Here is a 12,134-nt window from a genome sequence, read left to right as displayed (position 1 = left end):
ACTGTTTTTATCTGTGCTGGAGAATTAAAGTGCTTCCACCTCATCCTCACTGGAATGCTCTTGTCCTCCAGCTCATCCAAGCTGCCTGAGGAAATCTCTTCCCACCTGCTTTCTTTCACCTGTGACCTCACTGCTTTTCTCTTGCCACCCTTCTCTTTCTGTGGCGAACCCGGGGGTCTGGGCACTGCGCACGCTCCAGGCTTTCTTTCTTCCCCCCTTCACTCTCCCAGGCTCCCCATGACCTCTGAGCTCCTCCATGCCTCGGGAGAACATTAACCAATGCTCCATTTTAGCCCCATGAATAAGGATAGGAGAAGGACAACAATCACCATATCTCTGCATGACTCTGAAGTCTCTAAATTAGAACAATGCTTATTTTGTGGAGAGTGGGGGCACATTATGGAGATCTGCCCTGAAAGTGTAGAGGAGGAGTTCATAGCAGCCCAAGAAGCCTGGGGGTGGATGAGCGAGGGAGGATCACTTGGATAGGGGAGCCCGGGGTTGTGCTTGGGGAAAAACCTCGGGTGAGACGCTGTATTCTATTGGGGAAGAGGACAAAGAGGATGAAGTCCTTGAGGGCTTTATAGGCTGTTCCAACTCAACCTTCTTTCCAACCAAAGAATCTCCATTACCCGAATACAGAAACCCCTCTGCATCTGGTAAATCCAATAGGAACTCAAACCCTGCTGCACTAGGAAAATACATCTCCCAGAATCCCTGTTTTCCAGTTGTGTATGCAAATACTCCCAGCCGGTCTTCTTCATGTCCCACTGATTGCTATTTCTCGAATTCCCAGTCTGTTTTGACAAAACACCACCTTTCCTATAAGCCCTCCGAGTCATTTCACAAATCCTACCAAACTCTAACCCCCACCCCTTTCCAACACAAACACTTTTTTACACCATGATAAACAATGGACTAACACCAGGGCTGTTTACCTGACATGTCTTAACACGAGGGTCAGGCAGAGTCAGGCAATTGACAATAACCACACACACACTTGACAGCCCTTTCCTTTCCCCACAGGGATAAAAGGTGGAGCATGGGAGCACACTCTGAGCAAGGCAGACCGCACAAGGAGGAGCTATTCCAGGGCGGCAGTTCAAGAGGAGGAGAAAGGCAGTGATAACTGAAAGGACGACAAGGAGGAAAGTGTCCTTGCCCTTTTTGACCTACACCTGCGAAGCCTCAGTGAAAAAAATCATAACGCTGGGAACAACAGCTGGTGTGTGGTGTACCAGATGTCAACTGTGAACAGAGCCCTCCTACACTGATAACCAAATCAGGAAGAAACACTTGCAACCGTGGTACCGCCTTTGTAAAGTGAACCGTGTAACGGGCAAGTGTGAGCTGAGGGATGCAGGCGAAACGGGGTGAAGTACGATAACCCTGTAAACATTGTTTTGACAAGAGTGATCCCAGCTGATGAATGTCCACAGTGAAAGGTTGTTTAAAAAGACATCGAGACTCATGAATGCAAGTGGAACATTCTGAGTGAACGGCCGTAAAGAACCCGACAGAGGGAGGCTAAAACTGAGCGAACAAGGATCAAAGCCCGACTGAGGGGCGCCAAGAAGAAAGCTAAGGGAGGTGAATCCTGTATTGTGATAACGCCAAGGGGAGGCTAAGGGAAGTAAACCCCACCTTGTGATAAAACCCAAGTAAACTGTATTGTTTGGCAAATGTGAACCCGACTGAAGGATGCCTGCGAATTAGGCTGAACAGTAACACACCCGTGAACATTGTGGTAACAAATATGAACTCGACCGTGGGATCTCCACAATGAGAGGTTGGCCATACTGAACCCGACCAAGGGAAGCCCAAGTTGCAAGAAGGATCAGAGCCTGGTTGAAGGGGATCCAAAGATGACGCAAACTCGCCCAACGTGAAGATTTATCGAAAATAGTTTTTCTTTGTGGTTTATGGTCCATCAGGCCTTCTAAGGCAAGAGACTATCTAGAAAAGAGACTTGGCCGCAGAAGATCCTGGTATCATTGCAAGGAACTATAACCTCATTCTGGCGAGGCCCAGGAGTGTGCTGTGCTCAAGAGTCCTGCCTTGCCCCGTGCTAAAAACGTGAAGAAGGAAGACCCAGCCATACTATCCTGACTTATCATTTGGTGAAGACTTCTTTCTTTTCTTGAGAACATTGTCCCCACATTAATTTGTAACTAAGCAATAGGGATTTTAGTCATACATACCAACACTCCCGATTTAGGCGGGAGACTCCCGATTTTTGTGTGAAAAATACTGCTATTTTTCACGTTCTCCCGCCTAAAATAATTATTTCCCCAATGCATTCCTAGGGGGAAATTGTTGTCTCATTATTTTTCTGTAGAAATCTCCCTCCCAGGCATGTCAGAATGTTGGCATGTATGTTTTAGTATAGGCCCTTTTTATTTGATGAGACGCCACTAGGACTGCTTGATTATTATTTGATGGTTGTAGTTTTCTCCCATCTTAGATTTGGCATTTTTCTCACCCATTAAACAGTTTAATAAACACCCTTGAACAGTGATCACTTGTGTCTGTCTTTACTGTTGCCCCCATGAGTTCCTTACAATACCCTCTCTCTTTTTTCCTTTTCTTTGATTCTTTTTTTTATTAGCAAACAGAATCCTGGCTATACTAAAAGAAAAAAAACTCTAATAAATATTTAACTAAAAAAAATAGACTGCTGGGCAATAAAATATAGCATTAGGTGGCCTTCGTGAAATTATGCCAGCACGCATGCGCAGTCTGTGTTTGCATTGCCTAAGTGTTAATGATCAAAGGGAAAGACGCTACTCTCTAGATCACTTAGAATCCATCATATCGCGGTCTGTCCCGTTGGTGAGGTGCATAATGGCATCGGTGCTACCGCGCCTGGAGCAGCTCTCGTCGCGCGTAGTGCGCGTGCTGGGCTGTAATCCGGGTCCCATGACCCTGCAAGGAACCAATACCTACCTGGTGGGCACTGGAGAAAGGTAAAGAGCGTTTCCACTGGTTGACCAGATAAATGAAATATTTACATTTTAAAGTGTCAGGGGGTTGGCTGGCGTCACTTAAGTATCATACTCTTGTGGAAAAAACGTTTTCTAATTAAATTGAAATATTAGAACTATATACCGTCACACAGAGCATGACTTGAGTTAGTACAGGAACTTCGCAGTTTATGCTCTGCGGCCAGCTTGGAAGAGGGCACTATTATTTCTTGTCGGCCGTTGTGTCCTCTTTCTACTTCGGATAACTAAGCGACGAGCTCGGATTGGACCGTTTAAAATTGATACAATTGGCTGCTTCTTTTCAGCAGGGTTGTTCGTTGGCTAATTACTGACCTATCAGGATTCACCGAACATTTTGAATTAAAATTATTATTGTTGTCATAAGGGCGTCTGGCAGTGGCGAAGCCGCTCTCGGTAGTGTTGTGCAATTCAGACCGGAGGGAGTCGGTCGGGTGTCGTTACAGAGAAGCCATGGTGGGCGGGCGGCGCAGCGATGTGCTCTCTTCCCGGGTGGTGAACAGTGTACAGTGCGCGCTCGCTAGACTCGCCGACATCTGGGAGACACTGGGCATCGGCGACGAACGGCGGCTGGAGCGGGTGGAAGCCGTTCAGCGGCACACGGAGGAGCTCCTGGCCAGCATGATCAGCGAAGAGGAGGCGATGCAAGATTCTGTCGAACAGGGCATCGCCAGCCAGCGGTCCCAGATAATTGCCCTGTGCCGGGAACTCGGCTCGGAGGAGAACCAAACTCCCACGGAACCCGGCATGCGGCTGCTTCAACAAGACAAGGCGCTGCGCCTTAGACTCGAGGAGCTGCGCGCGCTCAAGGAGGGGCGCTTGCAGGAACTGCGCGCCCTCCAGCGCCGCGACCAGCAGCTGTGCGAGCAGCTCTGCGCCATCCCTTACTACGTGCCCTCTGGTGTGGTGCCCAGCGAGCTGCAGCTGGGCGAGCTGAAGCTGCAGGTGCAGACCCGCGAGCAGGAGCGGCGCACCCGTGCAAAGGACCGCTCCGACACCCTGTCGCAGCTCGAGCAGCTGAGGCGTGAGATTGGGGAAGACCACCCGAACTACAGCCCAGAGCAGGACGACGACGAAGCGGACCTGAGCCCCGCTGGGCTCCAGGCGCTGCGAGACCAGCTGCAGGAGCTCCAAGAACGGCGTGAGAAGCTGCTCAGCAGCCGCCAGCGGCTCCGGGAGAAGGTGCGCACGCTGTGGGAGCGGCTACAGACTCCGGCCACTGAGAAGTTTCTAGCACGTCTGCCAGCTGCAGGCGGGCTGTTTGGTGAGCTCCAGCTCTGGGAGATGGAGCTAGCCCGCCTGCAGGAGATGAAGGCGGCGCAGCTGGAGCAGGTGATCCTCGGGGCGCGCAGGGAACTGCAGCTCTACTGGGACAAGTGCCGCTTCAGCGCGGAGCAGCGCGCCGCATTCAGCCCCTTCCGCTGCACAGAGTACACCGAGGACCTCCTCAGCCAGCACGACCTGGAGGTGGTGCAGGTCAAGATGCACTACGAGCGATGCCGGACTCTGCTGGAGGGCGCCGACCGCTGGGATGCATCCTGGGCCCGCTTCATGGAGCTAGAGAACAAGGCTAGCAACCCCAACCGCTTCGCCAACCGCGGTGGGGCCTTACTCAAAGAAGAGAAGGAGCGAGCCCGGGTGCAGAAGCAGCTCGCCAGGCTGGAGGATGAGCTGCGGCGGGACGCCGAGGCTTGGGAGGCCGAGACCGGCAGCGTCTTCTTACTGAAGGGGCAGCGGTTGCAGGACTATGTGGCTGAGCACTGGGAGCAGCTCAAGAGGCACCGGGAGCGAGAGAAGCAGCACCGGGTCCTGAAGGGCGAGACACCACTGAAGAGGGCCGCCCCCCATAGCGCCCCGGGCCCAGCCAGCAAGACCAGGAAGGTCATCGCGGCCCCCACAAAACAAATCTACGTGCTGGGCTGCCACAACTAAGGGCCGGTGTCCCTCCCACCTCTCATAGCCTTCATCGCACCCATAGTCGTCCTCGGAAACTCTCAACGCCTCCCGAGTGAAGACCATTGAACAATGTTGCCTTTTCATCACCCATCCACCTCATATGCTAACTTTATTCCTCATGCTACATCTTTTGTATTATTGATGCTTAAATAAAACATGTAATATCACATATGCTGACCCTGAACCCTATGTTCGAAACCCTTTTTTGTACCTCCTCTCGTTATTGGTTGATCCATATGTCGGCCCCATGGGCATTTTAGCAAGGCGTTACAGCTTAAAAGTTTGTTTCCCCGTAATTGTATTAACTAGCCATCAAATACATAAATACCCATGTACAATGAAAGCTTGAGATGGTAGCTCTTTATGTGCACTTAAGCGTTTGTGTATTTATCTTAGAAGTATCCTTAACTCCTTCCAAAATATTACAACTAGTTTGAAGGTCTCCAACAGTACAGTGTTTATGAACTAACAATATAATAAATGGCCAGATGTATGTTAAACCGATGCAAAGCTTCACCTGTTGTCATCGCTAGAGGGAGTTGTTCCCTTAGGATATATAGTGGCCCTACGCTGTTCATGTAAACCTGGACTTTGTCCCGTGTATGCGGGCTTCTACACTAGTTTGATAATAAATGTCAGACTCTTTATCACATTGGGTACCTTTTGAACTTCCTCAACAATGCTCATACAGTTGTATGCACGGCGTTACGTAAGTTATATTAACTGGTGGTGTTCTGGGAAGGAACTTGCGACCCCGATTTGCAAATGATTGCTCACATTTTCTGCTGGAACATCCCTAATGCTAAAATGATTAAAGTTGTAGCCAGGGCTCGGGAGATGTTGGCTAGAGTATTCCTGCGCTTCACTTTTTGTGTAGCAAGTCTTTGTGCGCCTGAATTTTTCAGGTGTTCTTTGAGACAACGGGCATTATATCCATCCTACCATGCATGCCAGAGCCTAACCTCCACTCACAAGGATGTCTAAATGCACACATGGGGATTATCTATGCGCCAATGCTTTTATTACCTGTGTGTGTGTGTGTGGTGAACTTTAGATGCTATCAATGAGTTTTATCACTAATTATGTGCACTTGTGATCGTGTCTTATACCCTTTTAATGGAAAACCATTAAGAATGTGGACTCCTTATGTATTACTTATTCTCACGTGGCAATGATTAGCATGGCAAACAATATGAAGTTCCAATGTTAATACTCAAGTAGTTGAGTGGATATTCTGCATCCTACTCCTTTTTATATTCACTTAACATTACATTTTTAACATCTACAACTGGTGAACATGGTGTAATGTGTGTGTAGCCAGTGTGGCACTGTCTAACTTATCTTCTTCGTGACGCGCTGGCTTGGCAAGTAGGGTGGTCAGCCGTCCTGTATTTTTCAGATCTGTCCCTATTTGAAAGTATTGTCCGAGGTACCGTCTGTTTGGGACCGAGAACAGTCCTAACTTTATTTCCTCCTTTATCAGCGGTCCCAAGCTTCTATTGTTTGCAGTTCCCACATTTGTGTTCTAGTTAAAATCACTGGGAAGCCTATGTACTTCTCCGAGTCCCTGGTCTTTCGGCAGAACAGTACAACATGGTTAGGAGGCTGGTGGTCCTGACGCCCACACTCACCACTGTCCCTGGGGAAGGACTATTGTCCCCTAAGAGGTGCGGCTGGCTGGTGAATAAATGGGGGGAAGGGGACAGGCAAGAAAAAGGTTGTATATGACCATCTACTGTTGTATTTAATATCCACTTTAAACAAACCATATTTGTTTAACATAAGTTTGAAGGATGCTGTGTTTTTCCATTTAGGTTAAGGTTTAATGAATGTAATATTTTTGATGTTCTGTAACAATGTATGTTGTTTGGTTAGTAGCTAATGTTATATTCTGTTAAACTTTGAGACATTGCTTTAATAAATACATATTTAAGCTCTTGAAACCCCAAACCGTTACCAAGTATAGCTGGGAAGATATGTCATTTAATAACACGCCTGTACACACGGGTTTCTAGGCACGAAGATACTCGGTCATGTGTTTACAATCTCAGACTGGCCCAGATAATGGTAGCGCTACTTGACCAAACAAAGTGTTACCCTGGATGAATCAATTATTGGTGTTATCTGTCAAATTTGGAAAGGGGCGCAACTGGCACTATGTGGTCCATGACATGACACCAATTGCTTCTGATGCTGTTCTGCGTCTGAAGTGTCCTGTTGAGCCATTTTGTGAAGCTGTCATCCCATGGGACAGGTCAGGTTATACAGACCAGCTTTTGAATAATCAATTGGGTGGAAAGGGTTAAGCTGACAAATGTCCATGGCTTCTATGTGCAATTAACCTAGTTGCAGTCTACAGCCCTGGCTAAAAGCTTATCCGGAAAGCATTTGAAGGGTCCCTGCCACGATTCCTCTCATCCTTCCTCTGTGCTTTGGTGGATGCACTTATCTTGTCCAAGGAAGTAGGATGGATAGAAAGGGATATCTTTGGAAGCCCTGCCGACGCATGCTAAGCTCAGTATTTCAAAAGCATGGGGAAAGTTGAAAAGCCACCTGACCATATATCATGGTGCCTATTAGTAGTGTTAAATGGAAAATTATATAAACATATTTGTTGGAATAAATGGCTTATTTCAGCCCACAAAATATTGAAATGCTAAAATGAAATTTGGGAAAAGGTGATGGGCAGTTTTAGCCACACAGCTACTGCCTCGTGGTGAAGACATCTGAAACCTATTTGCGTGTTTCGTAAGCAGTTCAGCTCTTTTTTTTTGTAGTTTTGCCTCTGATTAAACATGCATATAATCAGAATTTGGGCTAGAATTAGTCTTGGCATTACATTTGCTGCATGTTTTCTTACTAGGAAGTAGTATCGTGAGGTCAAATGTTTTCCTCCAAGCTCTACCCCCTCAGAATCTGCATTGACCTAGCCCCTGATGTCTTTTTAAGAAGTGAAGAGCCTGGTGTCTGAAATGGCGGTTTTATAAAGGATTAGACCCTCCCATCATCTTAATCCATTGGCAAATCCAATACATACAGAACAGGACTGCAAGACTTGTCCTTGTCCTCAAGCCCAGGGATCATATCCCTCCAGCACTGAAATCGCTCCATTGGCTCTCAGTGGCTGCAAGGATCAAGTTCAATACCCTTTGCACTGTCCACAAGGCCTTCTGGGGCCAGGGACCAACATATCTGCAACTTTCTCTTCTGAAGTATCTTCCTATTCAAGCTCTTAGCTCCTCCAACTCCTTGAGGGTCAGTTGCTTTTCCAAACAGCGAGTTAGGGGGCAGGTCCCTCTTTGGCTGGCGCCTCCCTCTGGAAAAGCCTCCTTGTCTCTCTGAAACTTGAGCAGAACCATTTCCGGTTCCAGAAACAGCTCAAGCCTTTCCTCTTTGCTTCTGCCTTCTCTCTTCCGCTACCTTTTTGATCTCATGTCTGATACTGCACTGGATACCTGGCTACCCTCTGAACCACAGGCCCAGGTTGCTGCCCTCCCAGTTGCACACCTGTACTGCCCCCTAGCAACCCAGCACACGGGGCTGTATCTACAACCCTCCCCTCCCCCCGCTATCTGCACTTATCTTTTCTGCACTGCCACCTGCTGGCTGCACTTCTTGTTTTTGATGTTTGATCCTATGTCTTGCACTTGCTCCTCCTCACCTTCCCCTGGCACTTCTCCCCTTCCCTCTCCCCTGCACTTGTGCGATCTCAATGTCACTGGGCCTAGTAAGATTGTTGTCTTGCGCCTTGAAACACTTGTGTATAGGCATGATACAATATTTTATTTATATCATGTTGAAATGAGGCCAATGTTACCCTGTCTACTACATGCCTATAATCTGGCATGTGTCCAAGAAACAAATGTTTGTCTTTGAACAAAGAGATGCAAGACCAGTGATTATCATTTTAGCTTATTAGCGAATGACCATTGCAAGGAGAACAGCAAATTAATACAAGCGTTATCTGAATGTTTAAATAAGTTTGCCTTTTTATTGACTGCACTGTCAGTTCATTATTTGTTTAGTTTTTTTAGTTCGCTTAAACTTTTGCAACAATTTGTTGTTCAGAGGTTCCAACACAAGTCAAACCTATATAACAGTGTTCAATGTAGTCTTTGCCATATCACAGTGTATTACTGTGTAACGTCACAGAAGTTGACATTTAAAAAGAAAGAGGGGGTATAGATCCTGGTTCAGTCCTCCTTTTTCGGGTTAAAACACTTTAGAACAGTAGCAGTTAAATATAAACATATACAAACTATTACATATACAAACTATTCTTGATCACATTAGCGATTTTCTTGCATTGTGTCAACATCCTGAGTAGGCAATTAAACATCACAAAATGTGAGTTACCATAAGTAAGTGTCCTTCATGCATACAACTATCAATTTCATGGATAAGAAACTTTCATATATTCTTTACTATAATGATAAATACTAAGAACATGGCAATTATTGAAACATTTCTATGTGGAACTGTATACCTGTTAATTTACCGAGTTTATACCACTTAGAACAAAGCTTCCCACCTCTTGATTCCATGTACAATTCAGGTTGCACAAACCCTATAAATACAGAAGTGAAAGTATCAAAGATATTCCAATGCTGCGATACTACGTGTTTAAAGGATATCGTATAAATTCTGACTACACCTGGCTAAAATACTGGTAACAATTGGCCAACAAGTTTTCAGATATTGCTTAACTGTCAGCCAAATATCTGATCAGGGAATCTATCAACGATTTGGACTGAATCTCCTTGTTTGTTACAGACAATAGACGAGTCAAAGATAGTACCAGGGTTGTGCTTGTCCCCCACATCTGGTCCACAGCCATTCCCTGCTGCTCACTGTAGAGCTGGTGTTTACTTCGCCAAAGATGTTTACTCTGAGTCTCAATGTATTCACAGTACATCGTTAGATGTTTAGAGTTTCCTTTTTATATATATTATTACAAAATTGACACATCCCATTAGATGCGTCAATGCTTCCCATAACCCAATATTGTCTCTTTTTGTTGGTCGGGAATTGGTTGAGTTTGTAGTGTAAATATAGGTTGCATGCCCTGTTGCCGGGGAAGCGCATTAACATTTTCGGTGCGGTGCGCTTAGTCAGAAAATATGCAATTTCTTTTTTATTGTGTATACTTTGAGAGCGATTCTATGGTTAATAGCCTACCGTATTCAGAACCTTCTTTTTTTTTAAAAAATATATTTTTTTAACATAGTTTTAGCCTGCATGTCTCCGGTCTATAGCAAAAACCTATCTAACCGCACTGTCATCTCATCATTGTATTTCTTTATAGACTATGGCATGTTTTGTTCTATCATACTGGCAATGTTTTCGTATAGGGAATTACTCAGTGGCTTGATCATTTTAAAGAAGTTATTTAACAGCCACCATTTGTATCTTGTGGCAATTGACACCATCCCTAGCTCATGGCTCAAAATTGCATTCGGAAGTGCATTTGAAAGCCTGAGAGTGTTTCCATAACTTAGCCTGGGCTCGGTTTAGAATGGGATCAAGATTTGCGAGATACATATCCAACAGCCTCAACTTTCTGAGAGTATTATTCGAGCAATGGAGACATCGAAAACTCACAGTACCTACCATATATGATCTTCATTTGTGAGCGCAGATGCTTTATTTTGTGTCTGATAACGCTTTTCCACATAGTTACTGAAAAAGTTTTGCACAGGTTATATACCGCAAGTATTTAGCTGAGATGATGCGCTCTATTTTTGTGCCACATAGACTCAATTTATGTGATTGTTTTTCCTTCTGTGGTTATTAAAGATGTTTGATTTCTTTGGGTTGGCCTGCAGTTTTAGTTGGTAGGCATCTAGAGCAAAAAGCTCCAATTTAGCCTGCAGTCCGAACTGAATAAGTTCAAAGAGTAAGATATCATCGGTCAATGCTGGCCAATGAATCTTTAGTTTGCCTAACTTAGCCAGAAAGCGTATTCTCTGAGACCATATTGTGTCCACGTCGCATAAGTATAAGCTAAATGGAGTTGCCGCCAGATTGCAACCCTATTTAACCCAATGTAAATGGGAATGGAGTCAGTCGTGGCTCCCTGTTGATTTATTCATACTTTAACAGTTGTGTTGCATAGACAGTAGCCAGATAGCATGTGGTGAAAAGCCCATTTCGGTCATTTTTTTTTTCCCCACAGGATATTACGAATAACAGTCAAACACTGCGGTTGGGTCCCAGGACGCAATGTAGGTGGAGACAGCACTGGCGATTCTGCTCTTTTGTAGCAAATGTGCTAAAATAGTTGCGTTCAGAGGCATTCCCGTCTGGCAACGGAATCCTACTTGGAAACGCAATAGGATGTTTTGCTTTATATTTAGTTCTATTTCCTTTAAGATAAGTATAGAAAATACCTTTTCTGAGGGGTCTAATAGTGCAATTGCACAATAATTTGCTGGATCTTGTTTACTTAAGCAACTTCAGATTAAGACATGTACCATGCCTTATTAGTGCAACCTATCCGCATCTGCAGGTCTTGCACATTCTCACACACCCACCCCGGCGAGGCGTTTATAAGTGCGAGGACAGTTTGCATTGTGCTCCCCTTCATGGCGAGTCATTTTGGTATTTACTGAAAATGTTCTTTTCAGCAAATACCCTAAAGCCAGCCCAATGTTAACATTGAGCAGTCCCTCAGCCGGAATGCTCATGAGCTGGTTCAACTGTTAAAGGGAAACATGATTTCCCTTGACTGTTCGTGCTCCAGCTGGGCATGCCCAGTGGACTGTTAATGGCATAAATTAGGTTAGCAAAATTGATTAATGAAAATTGGTAAAAACTTGTTTTTGATTCATCACTATTTGCAATGGGGCAAGGCGTAAATTTGTACCATTAACTACAAGAATTTTTGCAGTGTGAAGATGCAACCAAATTCTCTGCTGCCTTAAGGTATCCTCTTAATAAATTCCATTTTAAGGACTGTTCCTTAAAACCTGATGGGTAAAAAAATCAGCTTTGTGTTGAAAAGGGATGGAACAGTTTTGAAGGAGAGGTCAGTGGCTGCGTATGAAGAGTTACAGGTGATGCGGCATGTGTGCAGGTTTCGACATTGAGTGGGGTTTGGAGCTATTTAGCTCCTGCTTCTCGCCTAGCGGAGCCTGTGTTAGCTTGAAACCAACCGCTACCAGGAGCCGCATTACA

The 12,134-nt window shown here is 45.5% G+C and overlaps 1 protein-coding gene across 1 annotated transcript in view; it reads left to right on the top strand.

Annotated features, from left to right (window-relative positions):
- Nucleotides 1-2,754: 2,754 nt before the first annotated feature.
- LACTB2 (lactamase beta 2) overlaps nt 2,755-12,134 on the top strand; it is a 504,565-nt gene continuing 495,185 nt past the window's right edge. The window contains exon 1 of the mRNA XM_069621184.1: nt 2,755-2,966. Within this exon, the coding sequence (XP_069477285.1) occupies nt 2,845-2,966 (122 nt within the window). The 5' untranslated portion in view covers nt 2,755-2,844. The remainder of the gene's footprint in view (nt 2,967-12,134) is intronic.

This window comes from Ambystoma mexicanum, chromosome 5q (genome assembly GCF_040938575.1).
Source record: "Ambystoma mexicanum isolate Mex_15411 chromosome 5q, UKY_AmexF1_1, whole genome shotgun sequence".
Classification (NCBI taxonomy): Eukaryota; Metazoa; Chordata; class Amphibia; order Caudata; family Ambystomatidae; genus Ambystoma; species Ambystoma mexicanum.
This window is presented reverse-complemented; position numbering and strand designations above follow the sequence as displayed.